Genomic DNA, 26,757 nt, shown 5'->3' on the forward strand with positions numbered 1-26,757 from the left:
TGAGAAAGTCATGCATAGAGGGTTGTGATCGCTCTATAATAATAATAATAATAATCCACATTTGTAAAGCGCACAATCACCCGTTAGGGTCTCTAGGCGCTGGGGGCCGTCGGAAAGATTAAGCAAGCTATTGCCCAGAGTCACATGGTGCTGGACTAATCTGCCGCCGGCGCCGGGGATCGAACCGTGATCCCCAGATTCCGGAGTCAGTCGCCCTGGTCGCGGCACCACACCTCTTCCAACCATCATGTCGTCTAGGTAGTTCCACAGCTCAAGATGGACTAGTATGTAATTGATTCTACTTTCTCTATTGCCGCTCTTAAATGTGACGGCACCTAGCTTGTCTTTAGGGGTTCTGCCATTGGCCGCCCTTAACCCTTTATTTAGACAGATGGAGTTAATCTGAATAACCAGATCAGTCCACATCGTAACTGGGTCCAGCTCAAGCTTAGGAACCCTCCACTGGCCGTGCTGTTCCTCTAAAAGGTAAGAATCGTCACTTGACAAGGGTTCAAAATTTACATTAAAATCTCCTGCAACAATCAACCTAGAATGAGCGGAGTATTTATCAATAAGATCATCAAGTGCAGCAAGAGTACCAGACTTCTGCCCTCCTGTACTCCTTGCATAGACATTGTTAATGTCTAGTGATTCTGACTGATTATATGTAAGGGAAAGAACCTGGACATCCTTATGACTCGTCAGGAACTCCTTTACTATGATTCCGGAGTCCTGCTTGACCCAGATTGTGAGACCACCCGAGGGTCTTCCGCGGTCCCTCTTTTCAGCAGGGACGCTAAAATTTAAAACCCCCTGGAAATGTTGGGGGACAAGGAGCCAAGTTTCTTGAAATATACATATGGTAAACTGGCTTGCAAACAAGGCCCACTCTGGGCTTTGCATCTTGGCACTTAGCCCCGCAATATTCCATGACATTATGGAGCCAAATACATCAAAACCCGATAAAATACCTCCTTCATAGCTTTGATCTAGGGACCTATTATCCCCTATATCCACCCCAGAGTCTAATATTGCAGAGTGTATTCCCAATGAGGGGCCCTGGAGCATGGTTATGGTGTCTAGGGGGGAGTAGAAGATGAAAATGGACCATATACGGTGCAGGGGACTCTTCCGAGAGCTGATCAGATACAAGTGGTGCAGACTAGGGCTAACGCGGATTGGCCTGAGCCTACAGGGGCACATATTCTTGCAGAAATTGAAGCCTCTAGCATAACTGTCCAGGCAAAAATAGATACAGTAGCAACGGATGTTGGATTGTTGCGTGCTGACCTCCGCACTGCTGCAGACTGCTCGTTGGCCATGGAGCAGACGGTCAGTGAGATACAGACCAAAATTGCTACACTAAAGGCAACTGTGACTGAACTCTCACACAAGACGGTAGCTCTGGAGCGCCGGGCCAAAGATGCTGAAGGGCGCTCCCGCAGATATAATCTGTGTATCGTAGGATTCCCCGAGGGTGTGGCAGGAAAAGAGCCGGAAACATTTTTGGAGAAATGGGTCAAGGAGGCACTCCCCACAGCAGAGCTCTCCTCGATCTTTATTTTGGAGCGGGCACACCGGGCACCTATGGCGCCGCCGCCATCGGGGGCTCAACCCAGGACTCTAATAACAAAAATCTTCCACTTTAAGTACAGAGATTCTGTTTTTAAAGCAGCCATACATGAAGGAGACCCTGCCTTTGGTAATCAAAAGATCCATATATTCCCAGATTACACTTGTTTGGTTCAGTAGCAGAGAGCATCCTTTATCGGAGTGAAACAAAAGATGCGAGCCATGAATCTACAATATATGCTACTTTACCCTGCAAAGCTGAAGGTTCTACATACGGATTGTACGCAACCCCGGATGCAGCTTGGGATTGGTTGGAGGTACATGGTGATGAGTGGATTCCGCACAGGGAGAGAGAGGTGGGGAGATCCACAGTCAAGCCCAGAGAAGGAAATTGTGGTAGCTGTCGCAGGGAGTCCCAGAAACCCTCCAGATCCACACAACAGGTGGTGGTACATGGGGATGGCTCCTTGGAGCTGGAAAGAGCAGATTCTAGTGCCGAGGGCAGTAGGTCTTCCTGACTAGACCAACTGGCGCAACAGGCTGAACGAGAGGCCACTCGGGCATAGGTGGGTGTGGTAACGGCCACAGGCTCAGAGACCAGTACTGGAGACATGGTCGAAGATACCCCGCAGATGGGATGTTCCTGAATGAATCAAAGGTGATGCTAGAATTGATGGAAAATTGTCTACACATGGGGATTGTGCCATGGACGCGATACCCCCCTTGAATGATGTGCTGTGTCACACGATGCTTCCCTCCTGCACCTTGACAAATGGAGCGCTGACCTGGGACAGCTACAGAGATTAACGGGCAGACAGTGCCTTTGCTTTCTTTTCCTTTTCTTCTTCCGCTCTCCTTCTTCTTTGTCTAATTTCGTCTTAGTTATCATGCAGTATTGTTTTTCAATTCTTTATTTTTTGTTTTGGTAATAGATATGATTGTGTGAGTGCTTGGTGTTTATAGGTGAGTGGAGGGGTGAGAGCGATGACCAGGGTTGGGGTGGTGCACCTGTTGGATGCAGTTTGTGTCTGGGGGGTGCCGTCCCCGGCCTTGGTAACAGGTACATATCGGATGATTGCATGAGGTAAGAGTACTATTGAGATGAGAGTTGGGAAATGTATTAAGAGATTACGTGTATTATTAATGTTTTTCTTAAGGAGAGTTATTGATATCATGGACTGTGTTTGTTTATTGATAGTGTATAAGGGCGGGAGGTAGGAGGCTGAAGATCATGCGGGGATGCACGTTTTGTTCTTACAGTGTCTACCCGGGGAGAGGGTTGGTTTGAATGTTCTGTTGTAGGTTCTCTCTAGCAGCATTGAGGGCAGTGCACAGGCCGTACACACATTGAATAGTACAGGTATGGGCTGGATGGCATGGGACAATGCAAAATTATAACATGGAATGTAAGGGGGCTAAACTCGTTTGTTAAGTGCTATAGAATACAAACATATCTGCGGCATCAGGGCGCCCATATCATTATGCGACAGGAAGCGCATTTATTACACGCTGAGACACAAAAACTTTAAAAGAAATGTAGAGGGCAGCTGGTCGCATCTACCTACTCTACTTATGCTAGGGGAGTGGCTATCTGGGTGGCCCACAGGTTCCGTTCAAATTACACAACTATTTGGTGGACATGGAGTGCAGATATGTAATTGTGTATGGAGAGCTGGTGTGAAGGTATGTATTGTAAACATTTATGTCCCCAACTCAGATAATGGTGATTTCTTTGGTGCCACAGAGAGTCTGCTCCTTCCGTATATTGGGACTCCACTAATATGGGCTGGTGATTTTAATTGCATGTTGGATGGCTTATTGGATAAACAGCCACCAAAACAACATACTAGACCCCACGGGGCAGATTTATGAAGGCCTTGTGCCGCCGGTGCGTCATTTTTAACATGGGAAAAAGTGACGCACCGGCGGCGCAAGGCCTTCATAAATCTGCCCCCACATGTTTAACTCCTTGAGTGAGGTGATGAGTAGGTTAAACTGTGCGGATAAATGGCGCTAAACAAACATGAGTAACCAAGGCTATACTTGTTATACGCCGGCCCGTGAGGTGTATAGCAGAGTCAACCAATGCATGTGGTGCGGTAGCATGGACTACGATGTTGGGCCATTTTTTATCGACCATGCTCTGGTAATGTTGAAGTGGGGACTGGAGAGGCATAGGCCGAGAGCTCCGCTGTGGCATTTGCATCCGACAACACTACACGATCTGTTATTTAAAGAGGAGCTCAGAGAGGTAATTGTGGGTTATTTCACCTCTAATTGGTTGAACACCTGTGCTAGGGGTGTTGAATGGGATGCATTCAAGGTGGTTACCAGAGGGGACTGTTTGTCCAGGGAGGGTGGCACCAGGAGGAGATTGAATTGGCAACTGCCGAGGGTATGCTGACTACGATACAGCAGGGGGAGAGAGTGTCAGGACAGGATCATGGTTCACTCCTGCAGGCACAACACAGGGTCGGAGAGATTTGGGATAGGTTGGACTGTTTAGTATGCCAAGAATATCACCAACTTGTACTGTGATGTATTCCTATAGGTTCTGTATCGATCCCCCTATTCCTGACCCTATTCTGGTTAACAAGTTAACTAGCAGCCATCCCATGATGCAGAAAACCCCCATGATGCAGAAACCGTAAAATTTCTATTTTTAGATACTTTATAGACATTAGCTGCCCGCTGGTATGTTCATAATTATTTTATTCTGTGATGGAATGGTCTCAAACCTTTTTTCTGTATTAAGAGCCATTTCATGTGTAAATTTTCATATACAAATTAGTGATAATGTATAGATATGCGTGATTACTTTAGCATTATTCTACAGCTTGAGTGCATATAATACATGTGACTGCCTTTTTCCGTATATTAGATAATTTCAAAATGCATTTATGTATTTTGGGGTGGTAAGGTATACACAATACTCTACAGTATGTTTTACTATGCCTAGATTCGTAAATATGTCCATAGTTAGCGTGGAGTGGGTGTGATGTATTCCTATAGGTTCTGTATCGATCCCCCTATTCCTGACCCTATTCTGGTTAACAAGTTAACTAGCAGCCATCCCATGATGCAGAAAACCCCCATGATGCAGAAACCGTTATCTGATTAAGCCACACTACGGCACAGGAACGTGTTATCTGATTAGGTCATAACGCTTGCCATCTAATTAGACAAGCGATATTCCTCCAGCCCCTGATAAGGCATACGGAGTTCTCAAAACAAATCAAACCTATGACAACCTGGGAAAAACCCTGCGGCCATTGTTTTGATTTCACCGAGAACTTCAGCAAAAGAATGTGCTAACGACCAGGTCGTATGACATCCTATTTGACGTATCTATGTCCATCCTTACGTCAATCTCGGCACCTTAAAGGTATAAATATTACCGATATTGCCCTATGCAAACACACGCGGTGGTGACGAGATCGGAGCAGCCAGACTTGCCGAAGCCTAGAGCAGAGCAGACCCCGCTGGCGCAGCCCCGCCTTCCTGACGCGCTGAGACGCTGCTTTCTCCTGCCGAGAAATCCAGCTCCGGCGCTTCCGGGTAGCCCTCGCAGGCAGCCTGGAATATCGAGACCAGAGACGAGAGATACCATCCCCCATTCATCCTAAATTCCAGGTACAGAACTGAATAACCCCTCGCAGAGAATTCTTGAGTCAGTCACTTGGCAAAACAAACTTAACTTAAACTGTTACTTTCTATCCCCGCCCACGTATTAGGCTTAGGTCAGGTACACTGGGGTAGGCGTAGTTAGAAACACCAGTTGAGTACGATTAGTCAAATGTATATGTGTATGTATCTATTTTATTCATTTTAAACCTTCATATGGCTTAGAAACCATATAAATGTTTTTACAGTATTATTTTATACTTCTGCTTTTAATGTATGCACTTTACTTAACCATAAGTATTGCAATAATATCGATCCATTTCTCTTGTATGAGAAAAGAGACTGATCAATAAATAACATCTTTTATTGAACACGCCCGTCTCTTCCTTTTCTCTACAATCTGGTGAGACTAAGAATGCACGTACTGACTGAGTAAAATAAGTCGTCTTTTGTTTTCACACGACTCTAGAGATACACTCTTGATTAGGGGAGAGCAAAGTTGTCATGTTCTATGGTTGTCAGAAACTAAATCCCTTCTTGTCTATCCAGGGAGGTTCAACTCCTCCTTGCCTATTCGAGAAAGTTTCTAGTGAACTCTGAGCTAGCTGGCAAACCCAAAACTTTAAGTCTAATATCGACAGTAGGAGACCTAGTTAACGTCTGGTCTAGGCCTATACTATTGAAGGTATTATTCCAATGCGCAGAGCCTATTGGGATAATAGGAACTACACTACATGGCGCCCAACGTGTTTGGATAGGCGATAAAACTAACGCAAGACATTTAGAGTAACTCAGTCGTGCTTTTTCACTCAGACCCCTTTTTCCCATAATACTCCAAAGACGTCTGGAGTGGGTGAAAGGTCATATCCGCCAGACCTCGCAGGAGGAAACTCCTATGTATGGTTCTTGGTTTAGTCAACGTTGAAGGATACACTGTTCCAAAATATTGTGCATCTAATCTTTGTTTCCTGATCTGCAAACAAACGAAATAACCTTCTGGACAGTACAATGTCAGACAGTGAAGGAGAAAGAGAGACAGTTAGAATAGCAGCTGAACTCGCAGCAGCTGATACTGCTATGCAAGAAGCAGACCCGGGTATAATAATCATCCCGGTCAACATAAGAAAATCTATAACTTTAAAACTTATAGAAAATGGACTGACACCTAGAGGTGGCACAGTCATATTCGTAATTGAGGCACACGAATATCGGCAGACAGAGGTATTCTACACATGGATAAACTTTCCTGCAGCTAACGCTGTAACAAAGGTCTTCCACTATTACAAAACAGAGGAACCTCCTGATGCGTACACTCCTTTCGAGGAGGTGGAAGTACCACTAAAATTTCAAGAGCACCTGCTCTTGTTTAATGGTGCCCTAAAACATAATAATCACATCACCAGGCTCGGTCCCTTAGGTAGACCAGGAGCAACGTGGCCGGTCCTAGCCGGATACACACCACATCCAGACATCGACGGGATGTCTGCAGCAGAGCTTTTAACTAAGCATGGGCGGATTTTGCGGATCCACGAGTCACGAATTTGCGGATTCACGGATCGTGGATCCGCAAAATCCGCGGATTATGCGGATCGGCGGATTTGGGGGCGGGGCTTCCTCGAGTGTGTGGGCGGGGCCAAACGGACGGGCTTCCATGCGAGCGCACATGCCTCTTGTGTGTATAAAAGGTCAGAGACCGATCAGAGCAGCAGATTAAGAGACAGAAGCTCCTGGTCACAGGAACAGCACGGGGATTGCGCTCGTGAAAGTCAAAGATGCAAATGCCTCTGGCCAGCATCACAGCGGATTTTCGATGGTATATTTGGGAAGAAGGCACATTGCTAGTAACACTTTTTAAAACAGTACAAAGAAAAGATTTTAGTAGATTATCTGTAGTCTGAATCTGACAAGCCTACTACGATTGTGTATCAAAATGAACCAATGTGAAGAGGTAGCGGGCAACAAAGGTTAATTGCTCAAAACGAGTGGCAACTAGATGAGCTGAGACAAGATACATAATGATTTTTATTGCAATTGTAATTAATGTGGCTAATAGAGGACACTGGAGATTAGTTCAATCAGTTTGTTTGCTAAGGTCTTCATGGGCACTTAGCCATTTAAAAACAAATCTTCTGTATTACAGTTAAAAAGCAAAACAGATCACCAATGCGGGTGCTTAAGAAAACTTGTTTAAGTACTAGCCATTTAACTTTCGAAGGCAGATCGCCGTTCTCCTTGAGAGCTGTAACCAGAGAAACATTTCTTGTCTGGTCCTACTGCAATGCTCAGCAATTATTTTTCTCTTTTTGTTGCTTGCAAACAAAAAATAGCCACCTGGGGGAGTGTGCAGCTCTGTCTTCTAGGCTCTAGGCTTTTCCCCATCGTAAACAATTTACGATGGCGCCGGCAAGCTGCCAGCGCCATCCTGCAAAAGTTACTTAATTAGCTTCAACAGGAAGCTCCAACTGATAAAATAAAGCAGGCGCTCGAGCCCCTGCTTTATCTTATCTATTAGAGCTTCCTGTTGAAGCTAGTTAAGTAACTATTTGAGGATGGCGTTGGCAGCTTGCCGGCGCCATCGTTAATCAGGCTTGAACTTTTGACCGCAAAATCCGCTCCGATCGCGGATTGCGGATTTTCGGTAAATTCGCGAGAGTTCGCGGACCGCAAATTTACCGAAAATCCGCAAAATCCGCGATCGGAGCGGATTTTGCGCTCATGCTTACTTTTAACACAGCTAAAACAATTAATAAAATTACATAGACAATTAGTCCAATATGTGATGCGGACTTCAACAATCCAACCAGCAATTAAAATTCCACAGCTGACCCCTCATCAGGGGAACACAAATAAAATTACACCACAAAACATACAGTCCTGCCTAGGTAAAGTACCAGCTAAACGGGAACAAATACCATTCTGGCTAGCACAAAAAATCACCCAAATAGAGGCGGTGTTTCCAGACACCACCCCGTTAGAAAAACACAGGATTCTGACTATATGTCTTCCAATGGGAATCGCACCACACGTGGAGGACTGTGACACTTGGGGTACAGTCTTTGCTTCCATATACACAAAAACACATGGTGTTCCATCCATTTCGGTAATACCAGATGTGCTAAAACAAATTCAAGACGAATATGGTCCAGAACCCGCTTTAACTCTTGGTATGAAATTACTGAAAGACTTCAAGCACGTCTCGGCAATATTATTAGCCAACATAAAGGGAGAAGCAGCAAACGTGGCGATCCGCCAGAGGTTAAAAGAAATAGATATAGCAGAACAACCAGCTGAAATTGCCAGAATCATAGAAAAATCCTATGAGGAACTAGGTAGAGATAGTTTAGGTGGAATACCAGTAAAACCACAACTGATTGAAAGTCCTGAAAAAATATTTTTTAATAATAATTCAACATCACAAAAAAAGAGCTGGGATGGAAACAAACAATCCAATCCTAAAGAAAAGAAATTCCAGTCCAGAGGAAGGTCTCCTCGGCGGAGAGAAAGATCTCCGAACCAAAGACACAGGTCACCCCAAAGTGATCCCTCTGGGAAAAGATATAACCTTAGAAATAGGGATAATATTAAGAAGCCTGATAGATATCAAGAAATTGATACACGCCCCTCTCAATCTTTTCAGACTTCCTCGCAGAAATCGGAAAGAAGAGGACGATCTGAACAAAGAGAAGAGCACGTCAAGTCCAAAGACAAGGAACCTGCTCATCTAAAAAAGAAATTACAATTTCCAAAAAAGAAGGTAGCCAGCATTAAAATAGTTAACAATGCCGAGAATACTGAGGACACAACTGAAAAACGGAGAATGGGCTCAGACAATGCTAGACAGCGCAGCAGAAGTGAACATAGCTCGCAAAGTCCTTATGAATCATCTGGAGACAGTGGACACGAATGAATATCTTCAAGTGGAAACTGCAGACACCAGAGTTAGCAAACCTCACAAAATATATGAAATAACTTTACGTATAGAAGGGGATAAGACTAGAAAAATAAGGGGACTATTTTGGGATAATCTCTCCAAGGGCTATGACATCCTTCTAGCTGAAAAAGACTGGCCACCAGAGTTTGTCAGGGACTGCCCTCATGGCGAAGAAATAATTATGCCTGCCTTCTCAAATCATATCCCAATTCATAAAAAATACACACTTGCTAGAAAGTGGGCAGTAGCTCAAGCTCCTGCTTTATATAAAAATCACGTAGGATGGGATGAGGACTCTCCTCCTCACAAAATCCAGTTAAAATCACAACCTACTGCACAAAGACAGTACCTAATTAAGCAAGAAGCTAAAAAACAGGTAAAAGAAATCCTAGATCAACTAGAATACCAGGGGGTGATTGAAACTTGCACCTCACAAATGAACAACCCTTTGTTTCTGGTCTCCAAACCAGACAATTCATATTGTCTAGTTTTGGATTACCGACACCTTAACTCATGTTGCAAAACTTTTGCAGTGCAAAACTCGCATAGTGCTGCACTAATGAATAACATAGTGCACAAAAAATACAAAACAACATTAGACATCTCTAATGGATTCTTTTGTCAAAACATAGCACCAGAGAGCAGATATTTGTCTGCGTTCTCAATAAATGGCACTCAAAAACAATTCTGTTGGTTAGCCCAGGGGTACAAGAACAGCCCAGGAGTATTCTCAGCAAGAGTAACAGAATTACTACAAACATATGATGACGAAGCATTATCTTATGTCGACGACATATACCTAACAGATGATGACTTGGATACTCACTTGAAGAGAGTGAACACCATAATACTTGGGTTCGGAGCAGAGGGTTACAAATTCAACTTTAAAAAATCCAGAATTGCCATTCTGACAGTCCTGTTCTTAGGATACGAATTATCAAGTGAAGGCAAAAGCCTGGCTGACAATTTCCTAGAGAAATGTGCCGTACTCCAAGCACCTAGAACACTAAAAAACCTACAGTCAATTCTAGGCTTCCTAAATTTCGGAAGAACATACATTGCAAATTACACAGAAAGGGTCAAACCCCTTTATGATCTAATAAAACCAGATTTTAAAAGAACCAATTGGACTCAAATACACACAGAAATTCTGAGATCCTTACAAACAGACATGTTAATTAAAACAATATTAGAAACACGTGATAACACACGCAATCTTGTGATTCGAGTCATCCCAGGAAGATGCGGATTCACATACCTGACCTCTAATGAGGGAGAAAAGGTACCAATTGCATTCAAATCACACTCGTACACAGAAGCTGAAAAGAAGTTCAGTATTAAAGAAAACATTGTTCATGCAGTTCAAACCGCAATAGCTAGAGAAAAAGATAAAGCTGACGGTAGACATATCACTGTCAGAACAGTTGAATCAGCCTTTGAGGCATTAACAACACCATGTAATTTACCAACAACAGCATTGAATCCTGAATGGATACAATGGGTGAATTCAATTACAACGGAGAAAGTATACTACTACTTTGTTCCAGAATTGAAAGAGTTAAAAAATCTAGAATATGAAAGAACATTCCCTCTGCCAATCGACATTCTGCCCTTACGACAATACGCTTGTGTAATCTATACAGACGGACATGCTCAACCCTCCGTTTGGGGAGAACAAGCATACAACCCCACATGTGAGATTACAAAAGAAGTGTGGCGCGGAGGTAAACTAAGACCTCTATTAACAAAAACACACTCAGTAGAAACTAATTCAGAACAACAAACTGAAATACTAGCATTGAAAATGGCGCTAGATAATGCGGATCGTGAATTCCCGACACTTATAGTGTCCGATTCATATTACTGCGTCAAATCATATAACAACGATTTGCAGACATGGATTCAAAACGGTTACAAAGATGACACAGGTGCAACAATAAAGCAAAAACTGCTTTGGGAACAAATAGTTCTGTTACAAAAAGAACTACCAAAGACTCACGTGACACACTCACTGAGTCATCAGCGTGATGGCGTTCACGTTGCAGGGAATTCATTGGCTGAGACAGCCACAGCGGCAGCAACTAAATCGGCTTCCGCAGTCAGAAAAAAGCGTACAATAAAGTACATTGACGGTGAAACAGTGCTGACGGTGAAAACGTCATCAAAAGGCGACTGCTCAGCGCTACCGATCAACTATCCACTCAATTATACATACATAATCGATGCAAACTCCGTCCCTTTTGCTCGAATCCCTGGAGTGGGGGATAGAGTAATTCCAAACATGGACAGGAGAACGTTGTTAATTGCAGACGCACATATGGGTGAGGGTCTCTCACACCTCAAACTAAAGGATTCTCTGGAAGAATTACAATCAGTGTACTGGTGGCCGGGCATGAGCCTGCACCATCACATTTTTGTAAAAAAATGCCCGAACTGCAACAGGGATCGCAGTGGCGAGAGAAACGGTATACTACCATGGCGTTTCACTCCAGAAAGAACAAACAGTAAAAAACAAAGCGTCCGATTAACATATACAGGCTAGTTTCCACTTATAATGTAGATCCCCAGCACTCGGCTGACGTCTGGACTGTTATACAAAGATTAGCGAGTCTAAATGGCATATACGCTAGGGACATGCTACGTTTGACCAATGTTTTCACATTGGCCCTCAAGCCTGTGGGGAAACATGGCCAAATGAGCATAGCACAGCGGGATTCTTCTCACTTCCTTCCTGAGGGATACGGGATGGTGTAAAGAAAAAACCAAGGCAGAAAGCAATCTATAACGGAAAGGGTATTAGGTTCGGGAGTTGGGTGGGTCAAACATCTAATAAGTGTCCAACGTAGTCTAAATAACCTGCCAAGAAATTCTCTGAAGGGATTCAGTCCGTACGAATTATTGTTTGGAACTAGGATGTTAGTCTTAGATCTCGACAGTCAGACTTCAGTGGTGAAGGAAAAAAGCTTTGATATCAAAGACCGTTTGGCTATTTTACAGGACTTAAACAAAACAAGAAAAGACCTGAGCAATATAAAGTTGAAACAACAGCCAACAACCACTGAAGAACCACCACCTGTCCCAGCAAGACCTGTCTGGATTCCAAAAGTCGGGGATCTAGTCAGAGAAAAGATCGCGGTAAAGAAGGAATTTGGGCCTTCTTACAGAAAAGCAGTTCCTGTCTTGTCTATCAACGGGACAAGATCAGTTGTACTACCGCCGCTTGCTGGTAAAAAGGAGAACCGAGTTGTATCCATCGACCTGGTAAAACCACAATCATGTGGCCGATAACAAACAGTAGGCCAAGTGGACTCCCCATAAGTAGCAGAACACCAAGGTTTGCTACCAATACAGAGGTCCTAACTAAGAGGCTAATCACATTCGAAACGCCTACAGAAGAACAACAAGGACTATGCAACAATGCAATGGAACTTAAACCTCTGAAAACCCAAATCAAAACATTTAGCAGAGACACACCAATCTACAATGAAGTAACAAACGAATATGCAAGAAACAGTAATCGTGAAGCAATTGGAACAATTGACAGAACTGCATCCGGCTACTTCATAAACTTTGATGATTCCTCTGAAGGCTTCAGTGAATCAAAAACACAGCCATCAACAAAAACCTTTAAAGATAAAGCTAAAGAACTTTTGAAGCAACTGAAAGAAACATATCTGATTTCTCCATGGATCGAATTTTGGGTGGGTTTTGGTGCATTTATCCTCATACTTTGGCTCATCATGGTACTAACTTTGGGACGCTTCATTGAGGGAAAATATGCTAAAATGGACACAGCAAGTCAGAAAATCAACTTTATGCTCAAACCACACACATCTTCACACGTCGAGAAAAGAGAACTTTCTTCAGTCAACTTCACAGCCAATCCTATACCGGGTGGGGTAGCATGGGACAACACTGACTACGAAATTTATGGTCCGGTTGAAATCCTGAAATATCCACACCAAATTAAGATCTCGTTGAGTGACTTTGTAAAACCAAGCTCATTTGCTGATGATTGGGACTTCGAAAGCATTAATAATATGATGTCTGACTTAGTGATGTCTGCTAAATTTACCAAACATGATTATTTGCAGGGTTCGACAAATTATGATAGTATGTACTGTTACAACCACTATGGTAACCATTTTCTACATAGATCTGCACAACCTAGAAATGTTTTAAATTATAATCAATTAGAACATTGTGCAACCCCTCCAAAAGGAAGCTCAAGAACCTTTTATGACAAATATTCATACTTTTCAGGTTTTAACACAAGTAATGCTGAAACATTTTATTTCAAATTGTCAAATAAGACAGGGACAAAGACCATGATAACAAACACGAAATTGATATATTCAGACTAATTTTTTGAACAAATGAATACTTTTGGTTTTGATTATTGGGACAAAAATGTTGAAGTAAAAAGTCTTTGGGGTACAAAAGAATGGCAAGTACAAGGTATAGAATCTTTGTTTAGAGCCTGCATGATCCCAGAACAAATTATATTTTTAAATGACACTGTTCAACAAACCACCTGTCTTGGCCTAGCCAAAATCAAAGACTTAAATAAACCGTCTATTCCAAAACCAACAATGAACAGCAATAGCTCTACAGATGAAGAGATAGACGTAAACTATGTATTAAACCAAAACAGAACACATACTGATTGGAAACAGTGGTTGATCTGGCCCACAGATACTAATAACTGTCAAGACAGATTCCTGAACAAAACACAGGGGTTCAAATTGACCAGGCCAGACCCTAGATATTCCCAAAGACAACACCCAGGGATAATAACCACCTACAGTGTGGGCAAATTATGCCTTCAATGGCTACAAACTTCCACACTGGCAGAAATTAAGCAACACCTAACTTTACTTGCTGATGGTGCTGACTTGCGTGATTTCATTATGGGACCACGCAAACAGCGTCAAAAACGTTTCATAGCAGCCTCTGTATATGCAGCATACAACGAGGCCTGGAAGGTGACTCAAATTGAAACAGCAGAAAGTATACGGGAAATTGACCGTATTAATTTGGAAAAATCACTTTCTGTAGTGGACAATGGGTTAATGACTCTGTCCTCCAGAATTTTTTCTTTGGACAGCATTGTGTCTTCAGCAATCGACATATTATCGCAAGACTTACTGTTGTTACAACACGGTCAGTCTCAATTGCGTTCTATTGTACAGCTTGGCTGGACGTTACAAAATCTGCTTTCAGGCTATGTGCCTTGGCGTTTAATCAACACAACGTCACTATTCAATATCTTTAACCTTACTGATAAACAAATCAGTATGGCACAGAAGGGTGCTGATTATACAATCCTGAGCATTGAGAAACTCGAGAGATTACCAGTGACAATGTCAGAACGACCTGTCAGTGAATGGATAATACATGGGATAATTAATATTCCAATATCTACCTTCAGGTTTCAATACTGCCAAAAATATATACAGGCTGGCATGTACGAAAAATTGGGAAAAGGGTACATTAAAACAACATGGAACTTGCCCTATTCACATGCATGTGTCAGTAATAAAGGACAGAAAGTGTTTCTTAGTGGCAATAATTGTGCGATGTCACTAAGCGGTACACTTCTGTGTAATGGAATTAGTTTGCATGGAGCCTGTGAAGGGAATTCATATAACCTTTCATGTCACCAGCTAGGCGCACCTGCAACAGAGATAGAGCCATTCTTTCAAAGACTCTATAATGGGAGTTACGTTCTAATTGTGGATCGCAGATGTTGTAGTCTTATGCCCGGGACTCCTTATCTCGTAACTACGACTGCGAAGGTCAAGTGCTGTGGACGCTCATTGTTCCCCAGCTCCTTTCCAGACAGGGAGGCAAGGGCACGGCCCAACTTGAAAATTACTTCTATTCGAATAGATACTTTAAGCAGAATGAAAACAGTGCTTCTTCAGACGCCGACCAGGCTCACGTCATCAAAAGAAACATATGATCTCCTAGTCGCAAGGACGACTGCAGAGATTCACTCATTGTTATCAACTAATTCCCCCATACATTTCGCAGAAATCCTGAATGAAATCTTAAATATTTCTGATACCAGTGGAGTCTCAAAGGTATTTAAGACAGTATTTTCGATGGCATTAACACCATTCAAAGCCATACTGGGTATTTTTCCAGATTTCGTCCATTCGATTTTTGGCGGACTTCCCCTCATTTTGGGACTAATTGCAGGAATCCTATTCTTGGTCCTAATATTTCGTTATGGCAAACCGTGTCACAGACAAAACACCTGCGACAAGGGAAGAAACAATCCGAGCCATTGGATACCGGGACCGGATATCAAAAATCCTGGGACTATCCCGGCTTAGAGACCTGAACATGACTTGGTTTCTATCATTTCGACCAATGTGGCATCGATGTGTTTTACCTGTATTAAGGTGCTTGCTATGCGGAGAAGAATGCGTGTTAGACACCTGTCTGACGCTACAATCGGATGCGCCAATGGATGCAGAAACATTGTTGAGTCCAATAAAGGCTCATACTTTGTGCTGCCCTCAACGGCTACCAATCCTGATGACGGCATTCGTGGAAGCTTCACCACTACGATTAAGGGGTAGTGAAGTTCAAGATGAAAGCAGCATCAATCAGGTACGACCTTCTGTCAGCAATCCTAATCAAAATGTAAATGGAGACGATCATGCGCACGAATGCATGGTTACACCTTTTTCCGAGTTAGTGGAACTCTCCCAGGAAGCTGTTGACAGCTTTTTCGACAGTCTAAATGATATGATGTTCTCACCAGAGCAGAAATAGAGACTTTTGAGCAAGCTCGCACACGGCGTTCCCAACACCCTGAATTTGGCCTTCAACTTTAATAATAAAGTCACAGGAACAATTTTCCCTCCAGTTCACGGACAGCAATTTTTTCAGCAGCCCCAAAATATTTTTACAATTTTTCGGGACACTTATCTTCTGCTTAAAGTAAGACCTATTCTTAGAGAACTAAAATTTCTATTTTTAGATACTTTATAGACATTAGCTGCCCGCTGGTATGTTCATAATTATTTTATTCTGTGATGGAATGGTCTCGAACCTTTTTTCTGTATTAAGAGCCATTTCATGTGTAAATTCTCATATACAAATTAGTGATAATGTATAGATATGCGTGATTACTTTAGCATTATTCTACAGCTTGAGTGCATATAATACATGTGACTGCCTTTTTCCGTATATTAGATAATTTCAAAATGCATTTATGTATTTTGGGGTGGTAAGGTATACACAATACTCGACAGTATGTTTTACTATGCCTAGATTCGTAAATATGTCCATAGTTAGCGTGGAGTGGGTGTGATGTATTCCTATAGGTTCTGTATCGATCCCCCTATTCCTGACCCTATTCTGGTTAACAAGTTAACTAGCAGCCATCCCATGATGCAGAAAACCCCCATGATGCAGAAACCGTTATCTGATTAAGCCACACTACGGCACAGGAACGTGTTATCTGATTAGGTCATAACGCTTGCCATCTAATTAGACACGCGATATTCCTCCAGCCCCTGATAAGGCATACGGAGTTCTCAAAACAAATCAAACCTATGACAACCTGGGAAAAACCCTGCGGCCATTGTTTTGATTTCACCGAGAACTTCAGCAAAAGAATGTGCTAACGACCAGGTCGTATGACATCCTTATTGACGTATCTATGTCCATCCTTACGTCAATCTCGGCACCTTATAGGTATAAATATTACCGATATTGCCCTATGCAAACGCACGCGGTGGTGACGAGATCGGAGCAGCCAGACTTGCCGAAGCCCAGAGCAGAGCAGACCCCGCTGGCGCAGCCCCGCCTTCCTGACGCGCTGAGAACGAGACGCTGCTTTCTCCTGCCGAGAAATCCAGCTCCGGCGCTTCCGGGTAGCCCTCGCAGGCAGCCTGGAATATCGAGACCAGAGACGAGAGATACCATCCCTCATTCATCCTAAATTCCAGGTACAGAACTGAATAACCCCTCGCAGAGAATTCTTGAGTCAGTCACTTGGCAAAACAAACTTAACTTAAACTGTTACTTTCTATCCCCGCCCACGTATTAGGCTTAGGTCAGGTACACTGGGGTAGGCGTAGTTAGAAACACCAGTTGAGTACGATTATTCAAATGTATATGTGTATGTATCTATTTTATTCATTTTAAACCTTCATATGGCTTAGAAACCATATACATGTTTTTACAGTATTATTTTATACTTCTGCTTTTAATGTATGCACTTTACTTAACCATAAGTATTGCAATAATATCGATCCATTTCTCTTGTATGAGAAAAGAGACTGATCAATAAATAACATCTTTTATTGAACACACCCGTCTCTTCCTTTTCTCTACAATCTGGTGAGACTAAGAATGCACGTACTGACTGAGTAAAATAAGTCGTCTTTTGTTTTCACACGACTCTAGAGATACACTCTTGATTAGGGGAGAGCAAAGTTGTCATGTTCTATGGTTGTCAGAAACTAAATCCCTTCTTGTCTATCCAGGGAGGTTCAACTCCTCCTTGCCTATTCGAGAAAGTTTCTAGTGAACTCTGAGCTAGCTGGCAAACCCAAAACTTTAAGTCTAATATCGACAGTAGGAGACCTAGTTAACGTCTGGTCTAGGCCTATACTATTGAAGGTACTATTCCAATGCGCAGAGCCTATTGGGATAATAGGAACTACACTACAGTACATAGAGAGGGTGACCGATCTGAGAGACTGTTGGTGTTGTTATTGATGCGAGAGCGCCCACCCCCACTTATATTGACATTGCCCTACCCTGGCGGCAATATGGGGAGGAAGAGGTGTGGCGCCGCGGCCAGGGCGACTGACGCTGGAATCTGGGGACCACGGTTCGATCCCCGGCTCCAGCGGCAGGTTAGCCCAGCACCATGTGACTCTGGGCAATAGCTCGCTTAATCTTCCCGACGGCCCCCCAGCGCCTAGAAACCCTTACGGGTGATTGTGCGCTTTACAAATGTGGACTTTACTTTACTTTTAGAGGTCAGTATTAACCAGGTGCTATTCCACCCCTATTGGAAATATATAGTGAGATCCCAGAGACGGAACTGCCCGTAGATAGGGGGTATCTCCCAGGTGTCCCCTTCCCTCACCTCACGGAAGAGCAGAAGGAATATTTGAGGCAGCGATCTGCCTAGAGGAACTGCAGGAGGCATTGTGGACCATGGCCTGCTTAAGTCACCTGGACCAGATGGAATTCCTATGGAATTCTACCAGACGTATGCCAACGTTTTGCTTGCACGCCTATTAGAAACCTTACAGGAGGCTAAACAGGATGGGTGTCTACCACGGTCCATGAAGGAGGCTCAGATAATCATGCTAAGACTGGCCAGAACATAGAGGACCCGTGCTCATATACACCTTTATCCATCCTGGGGGTAGATGCTAAATTGCTCTCTAAAGTACTGGCCAAAACATTGAGCAGAGTTGTGACCTCACTGCTTTATGAAGATCAGTGTGGGTTCTTACCTAGAAGGGGTATGCACAGGAATACATGCCGGTTGTCTCATGTCTTCCATTCAGTGGTAAACAGCGACATCCAGGCGGCAGTTGTTGCCCTGGATATTAAAAAACCTTTTGATACGCTACGGTGGGAATATCTATGGGAGGTGCTGAGAAGAATGGGTTTTGGACAGGAATATATTGTGTCGGTTAAACTGCTTTACAAAAAGCCGAGAGCCAGTGTGCGAAATGGAGGTCAGGTATAGGAGATTATAAAAATTTAACAAGGCACGCGACAGAGGTGCCCCCTATCGCCACTGCTTTCTGCACTGGTGATGGAACCTCTGGCTGTGAGACTGAGGCGTGACATGGCACCGTGGGGTGTAGTTGTAGATGGCCACACACACGTGATTTCATTTTATGTGGAAGATGCGCTCCTATGCATTAGACAGCTGGAGGAGGCGATACTTCTGGAGACGCTGGCCTCCTTTGGTGATGCCTCTCGTCTCTACATCAATCATCAGAAATCAATACTGTTCCCGTTGGCTGCCCTCACGGGGGGCAGCTCTGGACCTTCCTGAGGTGGGACTGACTTAGGAGTTGGATCATTTTAGATTTCTGGGCATTCAGGTAGCACATTCGCCAGATGCTCAATAAGAGCTAAATATGGGTAGCGTCCTTGCGGGACTTGAAAAGTCGATACACTTCTGTGCGAGGCAAATAATGGAATTGGATGAGCTTAAATCTGGCATTACTTGTTACTTGTTATTACTCTGGCGCACAGTTTACCCCGGGGCTGGTCCCATCCTGTCCTCGATGTTGCACGGAACCTGTCACATTCCTCCATATGACATGGACTTGCATACGGTTGCAGCATTACCGGAACCAAGTGGTACAGACTCTCCGCTCTGGTCCAACAATACGAATAGAAGTCGCTATAAAGCAGTGTCTGTTGGGCATATTCCCAACCCCAAAGAAGGGGACACGTATAAGGCTTAAATTGGCCCTGTCATGGTTGTGTCTGGCTGTGAATAGTTGGCCTGGTATATGCTGTCCACTAATTGAAGTGGGCTTCTTGCACCAATCCAAATGACCCTTATGATGTATGAGATCAAATATAACCTTTAGAAAGCTATCCTATTGGAAGCTGCGGAGAGCAGCTTTCAGGATTAACCTTGAAGGAATGTAAGTAGCTTGTTTTACCAGAATATCAACCCCAGAATGACTAAATGAAGGAGAACCACACAGTAGTTACATAAAATATGTATTTATTAATATAACACTCTCTACTATCCTCTACACGAGGATAGAACACAAAGCACACAATACGAGATCAATAGAACAGTTGTAAGTATCACAATACAAAGCGGGCTCCCGCGGGGAGACCAAACCATATACTAAAATAGTGATATCACAATCACAACTTGACTAGAGACCGTGCCTACTGCATGTGGAATCACTGGGACCCCAAGGAATCACCCAAAGTGATGACACAGTGAACCCATGGAGGACGGGTGCAGTGGGGAAACATGACCGCGTACTCCGTACAACTCCATGAGAAAGTCGTGGTTGGAAAGTTAAAGTTTAAGGACCCTTCTAGGAGGACTTTGAGCAAACCCTTTGGAACTTAAGAGTTTGAAGAGCCACCCCACCCGCGGATACTGTAGTACCCGAGTTACCTATCTCAGAGGAACCGGGTGCATAGGTCTGAAGTGGAGTCGGAAACGCCAGTTGTTCTCAATAGAGGGCTGTGAAGAAGTACTGCTGCCGTGAAGGTGAAAAGTGTCCGGTGGAATTCAAGCCTGGATTCTGGAAGGAAGGAACCTGAAAGCAGAGGGGACAGAGTCTGGGTCACTTCTGAGTGACCAGGAGCTCAGGAGACAAATGCTCACCGATGTTGGGTGCTTCAGCTGAGAAGAAGGAATGCTTGACTCTGCGTGCCCCAAGGCCCAGGAGATGTTGAGGATGACCAGGAACCAGAGGTGAGCTGTCCCACACAGGATGTCCAGTGCTGAGGGATATGGACGGAGCATGAGGTGACAGAAATAGAGGCTTTGGTTGAGGACGGGCAACTGAAAACTTATACCTGGGGCAATTTCTGGTGCACAGATGGCTAGTAGACAGAGCACAACAATACTGGGATCTTACTGAGGAGTACCACCGATGCACCCAGTGCTACATGCAATCCTCTGTATGGGCAGAGGCAGACACCTAGTTACCTGGCACTATAAAGCAATAAGGGAACTGATTACGGCCCCTCTACAAACCCTACGCCACAAATGGGAAGACAAGATAGGTCGCGTGCTCGGTGACCAAGAATGGGAAAAACCCTTAGAGTACCCAGAGAAAGTCTCCACGGAACGCGTGATTCAAAAACATACAATTCAATATTCTACACCGCGCATACCTAACACCACATAAGCTCCATCGATTCTACCCGGGCACGCATTTTGCAAGCCCCAGATGCCAAACACCTGAAGCAAACTTCAAACACATGTTCTGGAACTGTCCCATGCTCCAGCCGTATTGGGGTAGGATACATCGGGTCCTAGAGGCGATGGTCCTCCTCATGCACATTACATCATGGGAGGCATGTGCCCTGGGGGTCTTCCGCAGGCAGAAGCCAGAAAATGTGCAGTGCAGATTTGCGTCCTTAGCCTTACTCCTGGCAAAACGGGGGATAGCCATGTATTGGAGGGCACTGGCAGGACCCCCAGAGGCAGTCTGGATAGGGGGGCAAAAAAATGTGGTGCAGCGGAAGAAACCATATTGAGAGATGAGGCGATGAAGGGGATTCAAAAACATCCCATCTCTACGGAATGGGCACAACTCATGTTCCAGTTCACGCAAAAGACAACACAAGACGATTCACCCAGGGACACACCATCCCAGTCCCAAACCCAACCCTTGTCCCCGATAGCCCAAACATCTACCACAGCGCAATAGCTGAACCAAATGAAAGACCGATCATGCATTGGGAACCCACTAGACTAGCACCCTGACTACTGATGGGAAATACAGCCCCCCTGTAGATTTCCTTCTCCTCCCGACTCTGACGCCGTAGACACCTCGCGGACGAACTGGTAAAAACCATGAAGCAAATACTTATCACACCATACCCTTTTCTGTAAGCTCTCCAGATTCCTCCTAACCCCCTCCCACCTCCACCCTCAGTTCACAGTTTAATGTTTACCCTTTGGCACCGAAGAGTAGGCGCCTACATATTGGGAGCACACACATGGGCATCAATCAATGAGGTACACCAGAATGGAGTGGGGTCTACATATCAACCCGCACCGTTGTAGAAACCCACATATTCAGGCACCCAGCGTTAGTCAGCCCACTACATCTCACACTAGATCACTAGAGGAGTATGTACTATGTACAATGGGATGTTTCTTACCTGACATATGTGATGTATAATGAGATGGATGCTGCATGCTGTGCTTATATGGCCTGACTGCCTGTGTGCACCTGACATAACGTCTGACTTGCAAATGCATAAATGCTGTACCATGGAAAATAAAACTCTCAATAAAAAAATGTAAACAAAAAAAGTTTTAGAGGTGTTCACTCTAAGGCCCAAGTTATGCGTAAACATGGAAAAACTAGTCACAACCCTTTGAAGCACCAATTGCGTTTTTGACAGAAAAACAGCGCTGTCCGCATACAGTAGGGCGTGTTTGGGACGCTTATCAATAAGTGGCAGGTCCTGGGACTGATTCACCAGGATGTGACCTGATTCATAGATATACAATGTAAATAAAAAAGGTGCCAAGACACATCCTTGTCTTATCCCTCTCCATATTTTGAACATAGAAGTACACTCCCCGCTGGTCCCATAATGAACCCTTGCGTTTGCGTCACTATATGGCTGCCTCAAGAAGTGAACAAGTGAATATTTCCGGGGTGCTTTGATGGTGGTTGGGAATCACATTCCTGGTCGCTAACAACTATATGATCGGACACATTTTGGACACAGCCATTTAGAGGTAATTGACCATTTGAACCCTCGGTCTGACATTCACGGGTACCGTTCCTGCTGTGGCCCCACTACTCAACGTCAACTCTGGCCCCTGTTTTTCTAAGTTCAGGGTCTCCTTCACAGAGGTAATCTGCTTTTCAATAGCCCCCATTGCCCCAGTAAGGTATTAATGCCAGGTGTAGACCCCTGGCAGGCTTTGGCAGAGTAGCTGCCTTTCGTTTTCCCATTTTACGAGCCAACAAAAGAGGACTGGATCTTGTTATATTTTAGTTCTCACTTTTTTGGTCCCAACTCTTTCCGGTCCCACAGCGTCTATTTGTTAAAACTAGGTCAATGATGGTGAATCACTCCTCAAGCTAAGGGTTATATGCCAAATTCCAGCCAATACTTAATACGAAATGTTACGAGTTCAGGCTCAGTTATCAAAGTGCGATGTGCTATGGCGAGGGTCAGTTATCAAAGTGCGATGTGCTATGGAGAGGCTCAGTTATCAAAGTGTGATGTGCTATGGAGAGGGTCAGTTATCAAAGTGCGATGTGCTATGGCAAGGGTCAGTTATCAAAGTGCGATGTGCTATGGCGAGGGTCTGTTATCAAAGTGCGATGTGCTATGGCAAGGCTCAGATATCAAAGTGCGATGTGCTATGGCAAGGGTCAGTTATCAAAGTGCGATGTGCTATGGCAAGGGTCATTTATCAAAGTGCAATGTGCTATGGCAAGGGTCTGTTATCAAAATGCGATGTGCTATGGCGAGGGTCAGTTATCAAAGTGCGATGTGCTATGGCAAGGGTCATTTATCAAAGTGCGATGTGCTATGGCGAGGGTCAGTTATCAAAGTGCGATGTGCTATGGAGAGGGTCAGTTATCAAAGTGCAATGTGCTATGGCGAGGGTCAGTTATCAAAGTGCGATGTGCTATGGCAAGGGTCATTTATCAAAGTGCGATGTGCTATGGCAAGGGTCAGTTATCAAAGTGCGATGTGCTATGGCGAGGGTCAGTTATCAAAGTGCGATGTGCTATGGAGAGGGTCAGTTATCAAAGTGCAATGTGCTATGGCGAGGGTCAGTTATCAAAGTGCGATGTGCTATGGCAAGGGTCAGTTATCAAAGAGCGATGTGCTATGGCAAGGGTCAGTTATCAAAGTGCGATGTGCTATGGTGAGGGTCTGTTATCAAAGTGCGATGTGCTATGGCGGGGGTCAGTTATCAAAGTGCGATGTGCTATGACAAGGGTCAGTTATCAAAGTGCGATGTGCTATGGCGAGGGTCAGTTATCAAAGTGCGATGTGCTATGGAGAGGGTCTGTTATCAAAGTGCGATGTGCTATGGCAAGGGTCAGTTATCAAAGTGCGATGTGCTATGGCAAGGGTCAGTTATCAAAGTGCGATGTGCTATGGCGAGGCTTAGTTATCAAAGTGCGATGTGCTATGGCGAGGGTCAGTTATCAAAGTGCGATGTGCTATGGCAAGGGTCTGTTATCAAAGTGCGATGTGCAATGGAGAGGGTCAGTTACCAAAGTGCGATGTGCAAGGAGAGGGTCTGTTATCAAAGTGCGATGTGCTATGGCAAGGGTCAGTTATCAAAGTGCGATGTGCTATGGCAAGGGTCAGTTATCAAAGTGCGATGTGCTATGGCGAGGCTTAGTTATCAAAGTGCGATGTGCTATGGCGAGGGTCAGTTATCAAAGTGCGATGTGCTATGGCGAGGGTCTGTTATCAAAGTGCGATGTGCTATGGCAAGGGTCAGTTATCAAAGTGCGATGGGCTATGGCAAGGGTCAGTTATCAAAGTGCGATGTGCTATGGCAACGGTCAGTTATCAAAGTGCGATGTGCTATGGCAAGGGTCAGTTATCAAAGTGCGATGTGCTATGGCAAGGGTCAGTTATCAAAGTGCGATGTGCTATGGCGAGGGTCAGTTATCAAAGAGCGATGTGCTATGGCGAGGGTCTGTTATCAAAGTGCGATGTGCTATGGCAAGGGTCAGTTATCAAAGTGCGATGTGCTATGGCAAGGGTCAGTTATCAAAGTGCGATGTGCTATGGCAAGGGTCAGTTATCAAAGTGCGATGTGCTGTGGCAAGGGTCAGTTATCAAAGTGCGATGTGCTATGGAGAGGGTCTGTTATCAAAGTGCGATGTGCAATGGCAAGGGTCAGTTATCAAAGTGCGATGTGCTATGGAGAGGGTCAGTTATCAAAGTCGGATGTGCTATGACAAGGGTCATTTATCAAAGTGCGATGTGCTATGGAGAGGGTCAGTTATCAAAGTGCGATGTGCTATGACAAGGGTCAGTTATCAAAGTGCGATGTGCAAGGAGAGGGTCAGTTATCAAAGTGCGATGTGCAAGGAGAGGGTCTGTTATCAAAGTGCGATGTGCAAGGAGAGGGTCAGTTATCAAAGTGCGATGTGCTATGGAGAGGGTCAGTTATCAAAGTGCGATGTGCTATGGCAAGGGTCTGTTATCAAAGTGCGATGTGCTATGGAGAGGGTTAGTTATCAAAGTGCGATGTGCTATGGCAAGGGTCTCTTATCAAAGTGCGATGTGCTATGGCAAGGGTCAGTTATCAAAGTGCGATTTGCTATGGGGAGGGTCTGTTATCAAAGTGCGATGTGCTATGGAGAGGGTCAGTTATCAAAGTGCGATTTACTATGGCGAGGGTCTTATCAAAGTGCGATGTGCTATGGCGAGGGTCAGTTATCAAAGTGCGATGTGCTATGGCAAGGGTCTGTTATCAAAGTGCGATGTGCTATGGAGAGGGTCTGTTATCAAGTGCGATGTGCTATGGCGAGGCTCAGTTATGAAAGTGCGATGTGCTATGGCGATGGTCTCTTATCAAAGTGCGATGTGCTATGGCAAGGGTCAGTTATCAAAGTGCGATGTGCTATGGCAAGGGTCAGTTATCAAAGTGCGATGTGCTATGGCAAGGGTCAGTTATCAAAGTGCGATGTGCTATGGCAAGGGTCAGTTATCAAAGTGCGATGTGCTGTGGCGAGGGTCAGTTATCAAAGTGCGATGTGCTATGGCAAGGGCCAGTTATCAAAGTGCGATGTGCGATGGAGAGGGTCAGTTATCAAACTGGGATGTGCTATGACAAGGGTCATTTATCAAAGTGCGATTTGCTATGGAGAGGGTCAGTTATCAAAGTGGGATGTGCTATGACAAGGGTCATTTATCAAAGTGCGATGTGCTATGGCGAGGGTCTGTTATCAAAGTGCGATGTGCTATGGCAAGGGTCAGTTATCAAAGTGCGATGTGCTATGACAAGGGTCATTTATCAAAGTGCGATGTGCTATGGCGAGGGTCAGTTATCAAAGTGCGATGTGCTATGGCAAGGGTCAGTTATCAAAGTGCGATGTGCAAGGAGAGGGTCTGTTATCAAAGTGCGATGTGCAATGGAGAGGGTCAGTTACCAAAGTGCGATGAGCTATGGCAAGGGTCTATTATCAAAGTGCGATGTGCTATGGCAAGGGTCTGTTATCAAAGTGCGATGTGCTATGGAGAGGGTTAGTTATCAAAGTGCGATGTGCTATGGCAAGGGTCTGTTATCAAAGTGCGATGTGCTATGGAGAGGGTTAGTTATCAAAGTGCGATGTGCTATGGCGAGGGTCAGTTATCAAAGTGCGATGTGCTATGGCAAGGGTCAGTTATCAAAGTGCGATTTGCTATGGGGAGGGTCTGTTATCAAAGTGCGATGTGCTATGGAGAGGGTCAGTTATCAAAGTGCGATGTACTATGGCGAGGGTCTTATCAAAGTGCGATGTGCTATGGCGAGGGTCAGTTATCAAAGTGCGATGTGCTATGGCAAGGGTCTGTTATCAAAGTGCGATGTGCTATGGAGAGGGTCTGTTATCAAAGTGCGATGTGCTATGGCGAGGCTCAGTTATGAAAGTGCGATGTGCTATGGCGATGGTCTCTTATCAAAGTGCGATGTGCTATGGCAAGGGTCAGTTATCAAAGTGCGATGTGCTATGGCGAGGGTCTGTTATCAAAGTGCGATGTGCTATGGCGAGGGTCAGTTATCAAAGTGCGATGTGCTATGACAAGGGTCTCTTATCAAAGTGCGATGTGCTATGGAGAGGGTCATTTATCAATGTGCGATGTGATATGGCGAGGGTCAGTTATGAAAGTGCGATGTGCTATGGCGATGGTCTCTTATCAAAGTGCGATGTGCTATGGCAAGG

The 26,757-nt window shown here is 44.5% G+C and overlaps 1 protein-coding gene across 1 annotated transcript in view; it reads left to right on the top strand.

The window, feature by feature from the left end:
* The first annotated feature begins 1,320 nt into the window (after positions 1-1,320).
* LOC144821699 (CD5 antigen-like) overlaps positions 1,321-26,757 on the top strand; it is a 303,084-nt gene continuing 277,647 nt past the window's right edge. Inside the window, exon 1 of the mRNA XM_078678917.1 lies at positions 1,321-1,702. Within this exon, the coding sequence (XP_078535043.1) occupies positions 1,321-1,702 (382 nt within the window). The remainder of the gene's footprint in view (positions 1,703-26,757) is intronic.

The sequence above is a fragment of the Lissotriton helveticus genome, chromosome 2_2, assembly GCF_964261635.1.
Source record: "Lissotriton helveticus chromosome 2_2, aLisHel1.1, whole genome shotgun sequence".
NCBI classification, from domain to species: Eukaryota; Metazoa; Chordata; class Amphibia; order Caudata; family Salamandridae; genus Lissotriton; species Lissotriton helveticus.